This window comes from Fulmarus glacialis, unplaced genomic scaffold (assembly GCF_000690835.1).
Source record: "Fulmarus glacialis isolate BGI_N327 unplaced genomic scaffold, ASM69083v1 scaffold6575, whole genome shotgun sequence".
NCBI lineage: Eukaryota > Metazoa > Chordata > Aves > Procellariiformes > Procellariidae > Fulmarus > Fulmarus glacialis.
The window spans coordinates 20527-35316 of record NW_009213532.1 but is presented as its reverse complement, the minus strand read 5'-3'; the positions used below and the strand labels follow the sequence as shown (position 1 = coordinate 35316).

The following is a 14790-nucleotide window of genomic DNA, read 5'->3' as shown; positions in this document are numbered from 1 at the left end:
GTAAGAAGCCTATCCTGCTGTCTTTGTCGTGAGCGTTGGTGCCTGATGCCAGCTCCTGTTATGTTCTTGAAGTTTCTTCCTGTTCGCTGACAAACTCGTTGTGTAATGAAGTGCCACGCTGTGGTTTGTTACAGAGGTTTTAGTAACAGTAGTGTCTTACTATACTTTTATTTATCTATTCTAGATAATTTGTGCAATGGAAAATTCCACAAACACCTCCAAGACCTGTTTGCTCCACTTGTTGTTAGATATGTCGATCTGATGGAGTCCTCAATTGCACAGTCAATTCACAGGGGCTTTGAGCGGGAGTCATGGGAGCCAGTAAAGTAAGGAAACCTCCTTTGATACAATCGGAATTTGGGTGCAAATGGATGGAGATTCATACAGAGATGAATTAGCAAACGTTAGACTGGACATGCAGAAAGTTTAATTTAGATTTTATAGTTTAATGCTAAAAATAGAAGGCCTGATCTCTTCAGGGTTTTCAAGTTAATGAGGGAAATGGTATTTACTTTTTGAAATGCATTGCTGCCTCTGTTTGAACCGTGTGCCTTTGGACGTGGAAGCATGAAAATGTGAAAACCTTCTTAGCTGGCATGGCTTTTTGGATCCCGTTCTAAAAGGCCTTTTCTGATGCTGCTTTTGAACTCAAATAGAACAAAAAACCTCGCTTCACTGTGTTCAGTCCAGCCCTATAACCTGTGTGAGTCATTGCTGTACTTATTCTTCCCAATACTCATTTTTTCCACCACCCCCCCATGGAGGGATAGTGCAGCGTTGTGCTTCTCGCGTCAGCCCCGCGGCTGGTGGCTGCACGTGTCCCCGTGTCCCAGGGCAGCTCTGCCGGGTCCCAGCTCCCTCGCCTGCAGGGTTAGGTGTGCAGAAACCATAGTGAAACACAGGCGAGATGATTCAAGCAGAATCAATTATTAAATTTGGAGAACTAGGAATTTACCAGCGAGAAATGAGTAGCCTGAGAGAAACCCAAATTGAACTCAAGAGCTGGTGAATGATAAAAATGTGGCACGTGCTTTGGATTACTGTTGTTATTTCACAGGTTTTGAAGCATTGCTGAACCCTGTCACGCTTGCTCTAAAAAGGCAAGTCAGATCCTACAAAGGAAAAGAACTGACTTTTCCTTCTAATAAAGGTATTAAAAGAGAAAGATCGACCCTTTGCGAACAGCATGTGTCTGATAGTGGCTCAGACAGGGGATTCGGACCAGGTGACCTCTGGAAAGACTATTTTCCCTGCTTTTTTTGTGATTCTCTAGGCAAAGTTAAGTGGCACTGCACTCTCAGAGGTTGCTGTATAGAAGAACGTGTGGTCTTTCAGGGCTTTTCACACCAAATATGTTCCGTTTACAAGGAAAAGAGATTTTGTTCGGCAGCCAGCCTCCCATATGCAACCTGGAGTCTGAGTACCCAGGTTTTTTCCTTTCTTTCTTGTGCATCCTCAGCATCCGTAAGGATTCTGCCTGCCAAATCTCAGGCCTTTTCTTGACACCTGATCATCCCCTCTGTTTTGAGTGGGGTTAAGTGGCTGGCATTCAGGATTCTCTCTCACTTTCCATTTGCTGTCTTTGGTCTGCAGGCTAACAGGATTAAAAATCCTAAAAAATCTTGTTTCAAATAAGCAGATGTGACCCAGAAAACATACAAGAAATAGATCTTTCGAGTAGGAGAATGCCATTTTTACAGCCACTCCTTCAAGCAGAATTGCACTTCGAAGTTAGCATTAACTTTAGTTTCAGAGCTCTGCTGTAGTAATGAATATGTTTGTATTTCCTTCTCTGTTACGAAGCAGAGGCAGTTAACTCTGTGTACCTGTCCACCTCAGTCAAGAAGTCAATAAGCAATTTGTCCTGCTTTTTTCTTTTGTCAGAAGCTGACATTGTTTTGGCTTTTAATTACTTTTGTGGCTTAACTGTAGATGTCCGTAAGTACTTGGCTGTCGTACTTGCCTGTCAAAATGCTTTAACCCTGGGTGTGCCATTATCTATCATTTTCAAGTTATCTTTGATAGTTATAAAAGATCTTTTCTTAGTTCTCTTGTAATGGTTATTCCCTTCTGAAGTTCCAGCTACAGAGTGCTCTGAGCGTTGCAGTTTCAAGCGAAAGCCCAGGACGGACTGTCTGTCTTACAGACTTGGGTATTTAAAAGATTTCTTCCAGCAGGAAAGTGGGTGCCTTTCACAAAAAGCTTGTGTCCATCTGGTGAAAAGATGCACTCTGGGTTTTTTTTTCTACACTAGTTGGTATTTTGTTCTTGTGTCTCGCACACAAAAGTGCGAGTTGCAAATGCAGGCTTAATGCGATGTGACCCAGCGAAGGAAGAGACCAGCGAACGCACGGAGGGTGGCACATACTGTGTAGGGGAAAGGAGGGGTGTCGTTCCTAGGATCTTATGGCAGTTTGGATGCGCTCTTCAGAACTAAATGTTAAGGCATCTTCATCTTTTGCCTCCTGGGCAGACCACCTGCTCCTCTTTGTCTGATCAACAGTGAACTTGCAGAAAAACTCAGGTCAGAGACTTATTTTGTTTGATTTGCCCTCATGTATCTACCTCCTTCTGCCCCCACATGTCCATTCTGCAGCACAGTTGAATTTTTGGCCATTGATTCTCAGATAGTTTGAACCCATCCAAGTCATGGCCTTCCATTGCCGCCTCTCCAGCAGAGCTTTTTGGGAATTGGGAACACTGCAGTATGTTTTTCCATGGCTTTCCTCTGCTTTGAAGAAAGGCCTTCAGGTTGGCCAGAAAAGGTAGATCATCGTGGCTGTCCGTTCCACCGAGCTTACTGTTGTCCTGCTTTGGATCTCTACAGTGAATTGTGAGAAGGAGATCTCATTATCTCCTGTTAACCAAGAAATTATTCCACAACACAGAGTCTTTTGAAAGGGTTTCTCTATGCTCGTGCTTGCAATCAAGGCTGGAATATGTAGCCCTCCATAACCTGACCAGATGGCAGTTTGCAAGCATGTATTTCTTCTATTTTCATTGCTGAATACTCTGCACCTTATGCTACAAGGAGTTAGGTATAGAAATCACAAACAGTGAGAGAGATACTGTTAAGTATTGAAAACATGGGGGGGGAAAAGCATCGATGTAATGTGCTCATGAGGGCTATGTAATCTGCCTCTGCAGAGCTGCTGAATTTGCAGGGGGTCCGTGCCCTATAGCTAGAGCAGCTGGTGTGCTTGTATGAATCCACGCAGAGAAATGTGGAACACTTGTCCTTCGCACAGTCATCCAAATACGGAGGATACAGAGTAGGTCTGTTCTCTGGTGAGTTGAGAGGTCTTGGAAAAGTAGGGTTTGCAATGGGGTTTTTTTCATGCTAGCTTCTCAGAGAACGCTGATTTATCTTGCAGCCAGCAGACACGTACGTGTGTGTGTGCGTCTCTGTGTGTGTGTCTGTGTTGAAAGATCTTTTTGAGCAAATGCTAAAGCCGGTGCAATGACAACCAGTTTCAATCGCTTGACTAGGACGTTACTCATTGACCTATGGCTGTCTCTACCGCACTGTAGTCCTGGCTTTAGCATCTATTAATTGCTCACTAACCCTTTGCAAACTATTTATAAATGTATCATCAATATAAATGTAAGAACTTGAACAGTATGATTATACTGTTCATTTTATAAGGTTGTACTACTAAAAAATGCTAGTGAAAAATGTTTCCCCTTAAAAGAAGCACCATTGTAGTGAAAATGAGTATTTTTGTTACTATTCTGGGTGTCAGTCAGAGGAAGAGCACAGATTTGACTGCCTACTTCACTATCAAGCTCTCTGCTTCACATCAAGGCTTTTGTGAAAAGATTTGCTCTTGAGCATTTGCTCAGCCTAGGCAGTAAGGTTGTAAGCATTTATAGTGATGGAAGAGACAGGCGTTTGCATCTTCCATCACTAAATCATTTCAGGCATCCCGTAGGAACTGAGCGTTTAAGTATGGACAAGGTTCTCGTTTAGCTCTATTCTGAAGCCAAGAGACAACTCAGTAAAAATACTGTGATTTTTCTGCCCTCCTTTCAGTACTAGGGCAGCTCTATGGGAGCAGCCCCTGTGCAATTGGACTTGTTTTCTGTGATCGGTGCTACAGTACAGTGTGAGTGTTGGGATGTTGTCCAGGGGTATGTTGCCAGTCTGTTTGCACTGCGAATTTCCCAGCAGACAGTTCAGGTGAAAGCCATTTGCACAGTTACCAGACACAAACAGGGATGAATCAAAAGAAGCCAAGAAAACGAGCAGTACGGCTCCGGAGTGTGCGTCTTTTATCAAACGTATCAGGATCCAGTCCTGAAGCTGAGTCGTCTTAAATCAGACAGCCCTCATCTTGTTGATGCAAATGCCCACATTCCCTGCCTGATGGCTGAGGTTATATTTAGTCATCTATATTGAATAGGCATGGCTGGCTTCTAGAAACAGTTTCTCATCTTGGACCTGTAGTTTTATGGTCTGAGCAACTGCAGGCTGGAACATTTGTTGGTAATATTAATCATTTTTTACAGGTCTCACTGCAACTGTTAGTCAGATAATTAGATCGGTTGAACCTGCAAAACTGTGCATGTCAATTCAGGAGAATATTTTTAAAATTAGTTACTGTATGTTAACATAATATACTCCATTATTTTGCTGTTTTGTTTTGTTTTAAGAGTACTAACTTATTCTTGCAACATATCCTTGCATCAGCAAAATAATGTGTTGTATAAAAGAAATATGTTTCCGTGTGAATATAGTATACTGTTTACTCTAGAAGTCATATTTTATTAATACAGTGTTTTTATTAATATAACACTGTCACTTCTTGAATTTTAATATTAAAACCAAAGGTCCTCTGATTTATGTATTTACCATCTGGCTAAGTTATTTAAGTTGCTTTTCCTTATACATTTATATGTTGTCCACCTCTTGCTATTTCTTTATTTATTCCATATCAGTATCTAACCACATGCACTGCCATTTCTGAAGATTTAACACTCTCTCAATCACTATGGAGTCTGTGTCTCATTCATATCATCTTAATAGCAGATACAGTATGAATGGAAACAATGGACAGCTTTGTTATGTTAGTAAATTCTCATATCTGCTTACTGCCTAACAAAGAGAACAAGCAGATAGCGTGAAGTCAAATCTACTAAGAATCACAGACACAAAAGAAAACAAGAACATACTTTTTTTTTTCACTAGAAAAAGACTTCAGATTGTGGTTTTCCTCCCCAACAAGGGATTTTATTCACAAAGGGAGAATGAGGGTAAAGTATATTCCCTAAGACTTGCTACCAATGTCAAACTGAGCTCTTACAGAGTTGTGGTTCAAATCTTCTGTTTCGTTAGGAAACATTTATTCAGTATAGCCAGCTCAATTCCATTACTTTGGGGTTTGATACATAAAACTTGCAGTAAGAAATGGAGTTCGAAATACTACTCAAGGAAGTTGCTAAGATTTTAATATGCCTTGAAAGACATACTATATAATTTGATAGTTTTCCAAAAGTCCAGATAATGCTGCCTGTACAGTAACTAATGTAAGCCAGGGGAATGGGAGAGACCTCCCAAGGTGGCATGTCCTGGTGCGGTCACTGAGAGCAGGGAACTTTGAACGCTGAAGCTGTGTCCATGCACATCAATAGAAAAGCTTCCAGTAGCTTCAGCAGTGCAGGGTGAAGCTGAAATCCTGAAGTCCTGATTCCATTTTCACTGAGCCCAAATAATGATCCGGTGAAAACAGTGTCAAAGCATCTGGGTTTGTTCCTCAAACGGGACTGTAAAACCATCTATGGATTGTGTCCCAGTGTCGCATAGAGCATTACTGGATTAAGGCAGAAACAAGATATACCTCTGAAACTGGCTTCTTTTCTGAACCAGGAAAATGGGAGCTGGGTAATTGAGTTCTATCTTTTGCTGGTTCTCAAGTCCCATGACATTTTTATTTTGCATGTAAAATATAATGGTGATGAGATACTCATTAGAACAGAATTAGACCAATTATTATCTAGAGACCTAGCACACTAAAATACGTCAGGGTGTTTTGCAAACTTTGGGCATGTGGTGCTGTTACACCGCGCATTGTTTCAGGAGAGTACGTCGCATTGAATTAATACACTAGCCCACTTTTAAAAGATCTCTATTTGCATAACCGTTGCATGTCTGAAAATATTTATTGAAGTCGTGATGCCCAAGTACGCATGCTTCATAAATTAACCTTTGAATGTCTTAATCACCCCACGGTCCGTTTCCAGCCAAGAAATACTCACATACCAGTCCTGGATTTATTAAGTGCAGTTCATTCACAGTGCACATATGTAGCGCTGGGCAACCTGCGGGACCCATTTCTCCGCACCCAGGAATGCAAGTGCAGGATCAGGGCACGAGTCTTCACTGAGGAAGAACCTTGTGGTTCACTGTTTCATTGCTCCAGATTAGCACATCTTCATTATTTGTAGAGTACAAAATAAACAGAGAGGTTTTGGAGTGAAATCCCAACTCCATTGAATTTGGTGGCAAGAAAAACTCTTAAGGACTTCTGCAGGGCTGGAATTTCAAACACTCTGTTTATTATTTTGAATCCCAGTTCTCTAGTAGATCTCTTAATTTAGCTCTTCCAGCCAGCCTAACTGAGTGTGTAAGAACTGAGACTCACTTCCTTACCGGAGAGATTTTTCTAAGTAAACGCTGCTCTCTGCACTCTGAAATGGTATCAGGACTTGAAGGTGGAGTTATTTTCTGTGGGTGTTCGAGTGCTCTGTTAATTTGCTACTTTGTGATCCTTCTTCTTTTCATTCTGTTGGGGTTTTTTTAAGTAACTTGCTTTTTATTGCAGACTGCAAACCCAGTACACTTAAGCTTCCATACTCATGCTTCTTTCTGAAATGTTTTGCTTTAGTTTTTTAACTGTCGTCGTGCTGTGAACTTTGCAGATTTGTTTATGAGTGTCACGTGCTTCTGCCACATCTGCATTGTCACTGTTATGGTATTTTTTCTTTCTGTCTGTTTCTTCCACAGGAGTTTAACAAGTAATCTGCCCAATGTGAATCTACCAAATGTGAATCTCCCTAAAGTACCAAATCTACCAGTTAACATCCCACTAGGCATCCCACAAATGCCTAGCTTTTCTGCACCGTCATGGATGGCTGCTATTTATGATTCTGAGTGTGTATTCAGTTCAAATTAGATCTCATTTAAATTTAAAGTAATCTTGGCATGGATATGTATTGTTTGTTTCTGTGCATTATAGAAAACTTTAAAGAGTGATACAGTTAATTAGACGTTTTCTGAATGAGACACTAGTGAATTTCTGGCATGTGTCTTTTGAGGGTTTTTTTGTATAAATCTTGAAAATTTGTCTTACTCCCACTGAGGGTTTGAGCAAGTATCTTGCTTTACAAACTAGCTGTCGACAACGGGACATGGTCAGAACAACATATGAACCACAGAGCTTATAATGTGACATTATGTGTCTCAGCAAAGACTTTTGTCCAAAAGAGAAGATGAACCAATTTCAATGCCAGTCAACCAATTTCTGTGGACCAGATGTAGATCTAAAAGTGAATTTTATTTAACGGAAGCTCCGCATTTTCCAGATAATAATTTTTGTCTTGATTTTGATGAAACAAAAAAGATGCAACAATTCTTTTTTGATGCAACAATTCTTATTCATGTTGGGGGAGGCCCCAGAGAGCAATTAAATCTCCATTACAGCCTGAATAATGCCATGACCAACTAAAGAAAGATATTTTCAACATGACCTTTAGGTTATGGCCTGGAAAATCGGGCACAGTGTCAAAGCAGTCGATCTGTAGGAGCTTTGTGCTCCCAGGTCCCTATCCGAGCTTCCCAGGGTGCACAGGTGGAGCTCAGGGGGGACATACTACAAATCCTTGGCTGAGCACAGATTAGGCAACATCTGTTTTTATAGCAGATTTCCCTTAGAAGTCCCAGCCACCAAGCAGTGGGAGGGTGGTACACAGTGGGCTAAACCCGCATCTCAGCGTTTGAAGTAGCTCATCTCCCCAGATGTCCTAGCACAGGAACTGACGTCTTGCCAGTTCTCCATCCAAATTCCTAGAGGGTTATTTAGGGTTGGCATAGGATGGTTTCAGCCAGCACTACGTAGGTGTGTTGCTTTTTTCTTACCTTCTCACTTAAAAGATAGAACTGAAGAAGCCCCCCAAAACTACCCCCGTTACTGTTACTGAAACACCCTTGATTACATCTACACCTGGAGTCCACCAAAATGCCTCTGCCATCAGCCTCACGCAGGCTGTATTGCAGAGCAGTGGTAACGAACCAGAAGTAAAACAAACACTGATGTTTGATTTTTTTTAATAGATTTTAAAAACTTTTTAAATATTAGCACGGTCGTTTTTGTTTCAAAGCTATACAACTCATATTCATGCTAAGATAGCTATATTAAAGGCTAGCTTAGGCAGTTGTCTGTAAAGAGTACTTGAAAGTTTTAATCTTTCTCTGTGCATGCTTTGTGGTATTGCCCTTGAAAAGATAAGAATCATGTCATGACAGAAAATTGGATAATCCTTCTGAAAACGCTTGCGCATCAATGGTATATTGCAAGCTGCCTGCGTGATTAGAGTAATTGCGGTGCTCACAAGCAAAATATTAACTGTGCATCTTGGAAATGAATATACTATATTGTTTACTTGCATGGAGCCCTAATCAAAAGTGAGAAAAAGACCAAGAATAATACTTTTAAAATTTTGAAACCAAATGGATGTCATAATGCAGCTGTAGTAAATACCAATTATTGCATTTGTACGTATTTAATTATTTAAAACATAAATTCATGCAGTTCCAAAACTGGGTTTAGACTGTTAAAGCTCATTTATAGCCAAGCACAGGTTTGATCCAGGTGCAACTAAAAACTGGCGGTAGATGAACACTTGAGACTGTTGTACAAACTGGTCCCCTGGTTAAAGGAAATGCCTGATTCTTTATCTTTTCATCTCCCTGGTTTCCTTTTACTCACCCTTCCCCTCCATCAAGGACATGTTACCTGTTGCTTAGTGTCAGATACGTTTCTCCTACAACCGAGACGATTCATTCTCTATCTCGTTAACTCTGTTAGCACAGGACCCCGCAGGACCCCTCTAGCATGTTGGGACTACGGTTCTCACCTTGCAGTAGCCGTGTATGCATTAGCTCCAATCTCCTCTAGCATTAACTCAATGCAGCTGGCATCTGTCACAATAGAAACACCCTCCCTCATCTGTTTCTATAGATGATGTCGGCACAAGTGGTAATGCATGGTGTGTTAAATATCTTATAAATTACCGTGTTAGCATTAGTGGTATGCGAGGAGGGGGTTGAAACTCTTGAAGCTCCCTTGGTAATTGTTCTGAAAAAAAAGTGAGGGAGGAGAGAGGGAGAGAAAAGGGTTACGGATGCATAAATTTCTCTGCACAAACAAAGTGCAATCCAGTTCTGTATTTTTATTCTGTAAGTGGAGGTTTGAGATACAATTCTACTGTGAAAAGAGCCGGTGTAGCTACACACTGCAGGACCAAAGACTTCCATCTGGGCAGGGGTGTGGGTAAGAGAATATACGCTTGGGAGATAAATTCAGAGTTTTGTGACAGAGCAAAGATGTTGCAAAATAAATTTTAAAAAAATGGAAATTTGTTGTCCTATAGATGCCTTTGCAAGAGGCAGATCTGTGAAAAGGTGCAGCGGTCAATCCTGCCAAAACTCCTTGATATGAGATGTCTAGCGTCCTTAGCTCAATTGACTTACCCCGATTTTTTTTCAGCCCTTCAAGAGATAAAGCGTGTCCTCGCTCACCACTTGTTAGCACTGTCCCTTAGCTGGGAACAGGGCCTCACTGGGGGGGACAAAGCAAACTCAAGGTGTAATTCGGAGGGGGGAGAATTGCATGAAACCCTAAATCTTAATAACTGCGTACAGTCTAGTATGGCAGTTATTATTGATCGAGGATTTTCTACCACAATTTCTGGCCTTAATTCTTAATAATCACATACGTTAATGTGGTTATTAACTAAGGCTGATTTTTACCATACACACATTCTTCCTGTTAATATGTGTAACTCATAATGTTGTCTTACTCATCTGGTCTGGAAAGTTTTGTGGGTGATGACAGCAAGGTAGATTAGGCAACTGTATGGTAAAACTCAAAATCCTGATGGTGGAGATTGCCAGCGTTGTCCTGTGTATGAAACTACTGTCTGCTCTACACTTGTTGCAGGAATGGTCTCCACATCAGGTTGCAAAGAGCCTGATGCCACTTATGACTTTTGTTCTCATTTTGCCCTGCCAGCAACGGATCAGGCACCTCGGAAGATCTGTTCTGGAAACTTGATGCCCTACAGACCTTCATTCGGGATTTGCACTGGCCTGAGGAGGAGTTTGGAAAACACTTAGAGCAACGCTTGAAGCTTATGGCGAGTGACATGATTGAGTCCTGCGTGAAAAGGTGCGTGCCCACGAGCGAACTAGTCATGTTTCTCAAAGGAGCTCACAGGATACAATGGTTTTTTCTTTCTTATTATCAATGAAGCTTCACTTCAACCACCACTGATGAGTGACCCCAGCTCACCTCTGCCCAGCATAGGCATGGTGGAAAGCCATTGCTGTGAATTATGGACTCTCCTAAGCAAGCGCTTCTCCATTGAGACTCTGGAGAGTGCATATTCACGATAAGGCAATAAATCACCCATTATTTCAAGCTTTATGAGATGTTACTTATTTTCGGTGCCGCACGTGAGTCTTGACGTGAATGCAGTTTGGTGTTGGCGGGGTTCAGTGCTGAAGGCATAGCCCTAAGTAAGATCCCAGCACCCACCTAAAAAGCACAGATCCATGAAAAAACAAGCAAAAAAGTGATCCCAGAAAGGGGATATTGTGTAGCTTGGCACACAGGCTTCACATCTGCCGTCGAGTGAGAAAAGCTATTGTATTATCAGCCACATTATAGGATACTCACCTGCAGATCTTCCAAAACAGAGAGGTTTCCTTAAAAAACTTTTAAACATACAGGCAGCTGTCATTTTGAAAACAAAATGTTAAGGTTAAATTTCCAACCTTTCCACAGTAATTTATGTCTATTTGGCATCAGAGGTGATGAGGCAGGAGGAAGAAATGAACTTTGCATTCCATTGTGCAGAAATTAATAGACAAAGAAAACAAAGGAAAAATGGGTGCCAAACACAACTGGTAGATGCTAATATTAGCTGCAATGTGTGATGTGGCTGTTCTGTCCCACAATTGCCTGGCCACTCTGCAGGTGCAAGCATGGCATTTATTGTTGGCGTGTTCCTCGCAGTCTGGATATGCAACGTCACCGTAGGAGAAGGCACGTTTGGTCCCCAAGATGTAGGCAGGAGACTCGCCCGTTGGAGGGCAGACAGCTCACGGCTTGCTCTGGAATAAAACCCAGTACATTTGAAGTGCGATGAGATGGTTGATATGTCTTTGGCATTGAGCAAGTCCCCTTTTATTGCAGCAGCTCGTCTTTGGTCCTTTGGCTGGCACGAATGCTGAGCTTCAGTTGTCCTCCAGTTGTCAGACCATCCTTTAGGAGCAAAGCCAGTGCCGGAGCTCTGCTCTCTGCTCTGCCCCCAGCACCACCAGCAAAACACTTATTTTCTCTTTTTTTTTTTTTTTTTTTATTAAATTGGAACCAAGGCACCTTTGCTACACCTGCAGTGCAGTTATAGCTGCGATGATCTGTAGAAATCAGACCAGGTTAGCTCAGCTGAGAAAAATAAGCAAGTTTCCAGGTACATCTGAAGAAGGGCTTGTGTGCCTGAAAGCCGGGGTTTTTTTCCCAACTGCTTCAACCTTTCTACAAATATGTTGCCCCTCTGTAAAAACCTGGCCCAACTTGTAATGGTATGACTATATATAATGGTTCTGAGCATAAGTAAGTAGGAACATGCTCGTCTCTGCGAGGAGATGGAAAATCCCAGTCACTTTGGGTCCTTTCAGTAATTATCAAGATTCTAGTCCCCGAGTCCAGGCTAAATCTGGCACTGGTAATTAAATCAGTTCAAATGCCACTGCTGATGTAAACCAATATGCTGCCTTCCCTATTTATATCACCTGCAAACAGGGCCTGGCTAAGGTTTCTTTAGCAATTTCAGTTTGACACAACATTTTTCTTCGCGTCTGTCTCTGAACTGTTGAATACCATGGAGGAGCCACCCCGCCTTCCGCACTTGGTTGTATTTCGGTGCTGTCAGGAAAGCAGCCCTTGCAAGGAAGGCCTGTTTCGCTAATAAATCCGGGCGGGAGGACCTATGTACCAGCTCAGATCTCATCCCAAGAACAGGAGTTTCACATTTGTAAATGAGTTTTCATTTGCATAACCCTTGGGGGATCTTTCAAGATCAGAGTTATTCCTGAGCTGCAGCTGATATTATTTGTTATTTCTAAATTGAAGCTCCTATGTTAATTTGTTGGCAGATTCTGTCTGATGTGATAATTGTTCTGTGTTAGGTTAGATTAGTGAAGTACCTCAGGAATCTGCAGAGGGGCTCCAAAGAAAGGCAAGGCAATGCCCACCGTACTGCAGAGTATTCCCCATGTTAGAGTCACAGATGCCTTCATGTTTTAAAATACGACACGGGATCAAATCCTGTAGTCTTTGGCCCAACAAAGTTTTGGTGTAACACGTGCACTGTGCCCACGCACATTTTGCAGATGTATTCTGGTGAGTATGTATGCTTCGGGGAAGCTACTTCTATGAACTTATGAGACAATTAGGAACTTTCAGCAAGCAAATAAAATCATTTAGACTGCATGCAATGATCTGGCAATGTCCTTTCAGTCAAGCGATGAAAGAGCTTCTGTTATTTGTAGTTGATATCATGGAGCAATAGGAGCTTCCTTTAATGCGTCAGGCTTGCTATTTGTCTGTGGTTATAAATCAGCTAATGCAACCAAATTATAGGTGTACATTGACACTGCTGTTTGTAACATCATCACACTGTTTATCAAGCACGAGAAAGTCATAGTTTCCCTGAAACCGTTGCACACTTTATAAATAATGTGTATTCTGGAAAGTGGGTTTCTTTTTGAACTGGAAAATCGTTTTCAGTGAAAGCACATTTGTAACACTCCCAGCAGCATTCAGCTTTCCAGTTTGTTGAACTCTTCTCAGTATTGTTTCACATTATTATTAACTTCAGTATGTTAAAAAGCAACTGAAATGTCTCCTTCTCTTTTCCTTAACAGAACCAGGATTGCATTTGAAGTAAAGCTGCAGAAAACCAGCCGATCAACAGATTTCCGAGTCCCTCAATCAATATGCACCATGTTTAATGTCATGGTGGATGCCAAAGCTCAGTCAACAAAGCTTTGCAGTATGGAAATGGGCCAAGAGGTAAAAATGCAGGTTCTTCCCTTCACAGCTTTTAAAGGCAATGTCATGAAATTTCCTATCTCCTGTTGTGCTAGTTTCAGAGGCGTTATATCAGTTGTGGATTTAGCCTTCCACATAGAGTGTGTAGATGAATATGCAGGGGGTTGCTCTCAAATAAATCTAATGAATATAAACATTCGGTATCCCCGTCACTTAGGAGTGACTTTTTGCAAGCTCTGTGGTGTGCATAAGGTTACTTGATGCATGATGACCATATATATTGAGTCATTAACTGCACCTTGGAGCCAGGTGTCGGCAACACACTTTCTAGGTATGACTATTTCCTGTAGACAAACATAAGGAAAATGGAAGTGTCGGGTTGTTGCTGTGATGCTTGTAAGGAAGAAAAAAACAAAAACCAAAACACCAAAATAGATACCTTCCAAAAGTAGATTGAAATTCCGGCTGCTGTGACTTCATTGAGTACTGGCTATAATCAGCGAGTTTGATGATCCTGGATTTCCAGGTTCTTAATGACTCAAGTTGCCAAACAACAAACCTGTTTTAATTAATTGCTGCTCTATTTTTTCTTCCAAGCCATAGTTGCAGGTTGAACTTTCTGTGAATTGATCTATGAATTAGAAAGACATGGTAAATTGGACTAGATTAAATGCATCATAATGATCATTTTGCTACAGTGGCTTCAAGCTAAATTAAATATTCCTATACCAGTCTGGAATAAATTCACAAATACCATTTGGCTGTCCTATCCTGCTGCTTGTCAGCATTTCCTAGATAAGACCTTTCACTACAACTTTCCATGGTCAGATTTTGCAGTGAATCATTGCTAGTTGTTTTTTTCTTTTTTTTTCAGTTGTTTACTTCACCCTGTTCCTCTGGGAGGACTTGCTCCGAAGGCCACTGGGTGCAGCAGGGATCCTTGCCCTGATGTCAGTGGTGTTTGGATCAGACCCAGCTGTTCATATTCATCCCCATTTATCTCCCCAAATCCCTCAGCCCGCAGCTGCTGCAACATCTGCCCTGGCAGTGCCCCGTCAGCCAGGAAGGGCCATGGTGGCGATGCTCCCCACTGCAATTCAGGATCAAGCCCTTGTGCATTACACTAGCACAATCCCTGGGGACAGGGACATTTTGGAGATCAAGCAGACTCCGATATCATGACAGAGCAAGCTCGTTGCATTCATAGAATTGTCGGGTTAAGTATTCAGATGGCACAAGACTGATAATATCAGCTGCGTCTGGATATAGCGTGACCGGGCACTCGCTGCATCTTTCCATGCTAACCTGTGATGCTCTGTGCTTGCCACAGTTTCCTCCAAATTTTCAGCATCAGTCACATTGCACATTCAGCCTGAGTCAAATTGCAAGTGAGAGGGGAGCGGGCGGCAGCGCGGTTGTTTCTCTGGTGTTCTCAGCTGCAGCGGGGATCAGCTCT

At 41.9% G+C, this 14790-nt stretch overlaps 1 protein-coding gene across 1 annotated transcript in view; it reads left to right on the top strand.

The window, feature by feature from the left end:
* Positions 1–14790, top strand: part of CADPS (Ca++-dependent secretion activator) — a gene marked incomplete at its 3' end in the record, with an annotated part of 66148 nt that overhangs the window by 37912 nt on the left and 13446 nt on the right. The window contains exons 10-13 of the mRNA XM_009578214.1: positions 185–326; positions 7004–7150; positions 10290–10445; positions 13208–13355. Coding sequence (XP_009576509.1) covers positions 185–326; positions 7004–7150; positions 10290–10445; positions 13208–13355 — 593 coding nt within the window. The remainder of the gene's footprint in view (positions 1–184; positions 327–7003; positions 7151–10289; positions 10446–13207; positions 13356–14790) is intronic.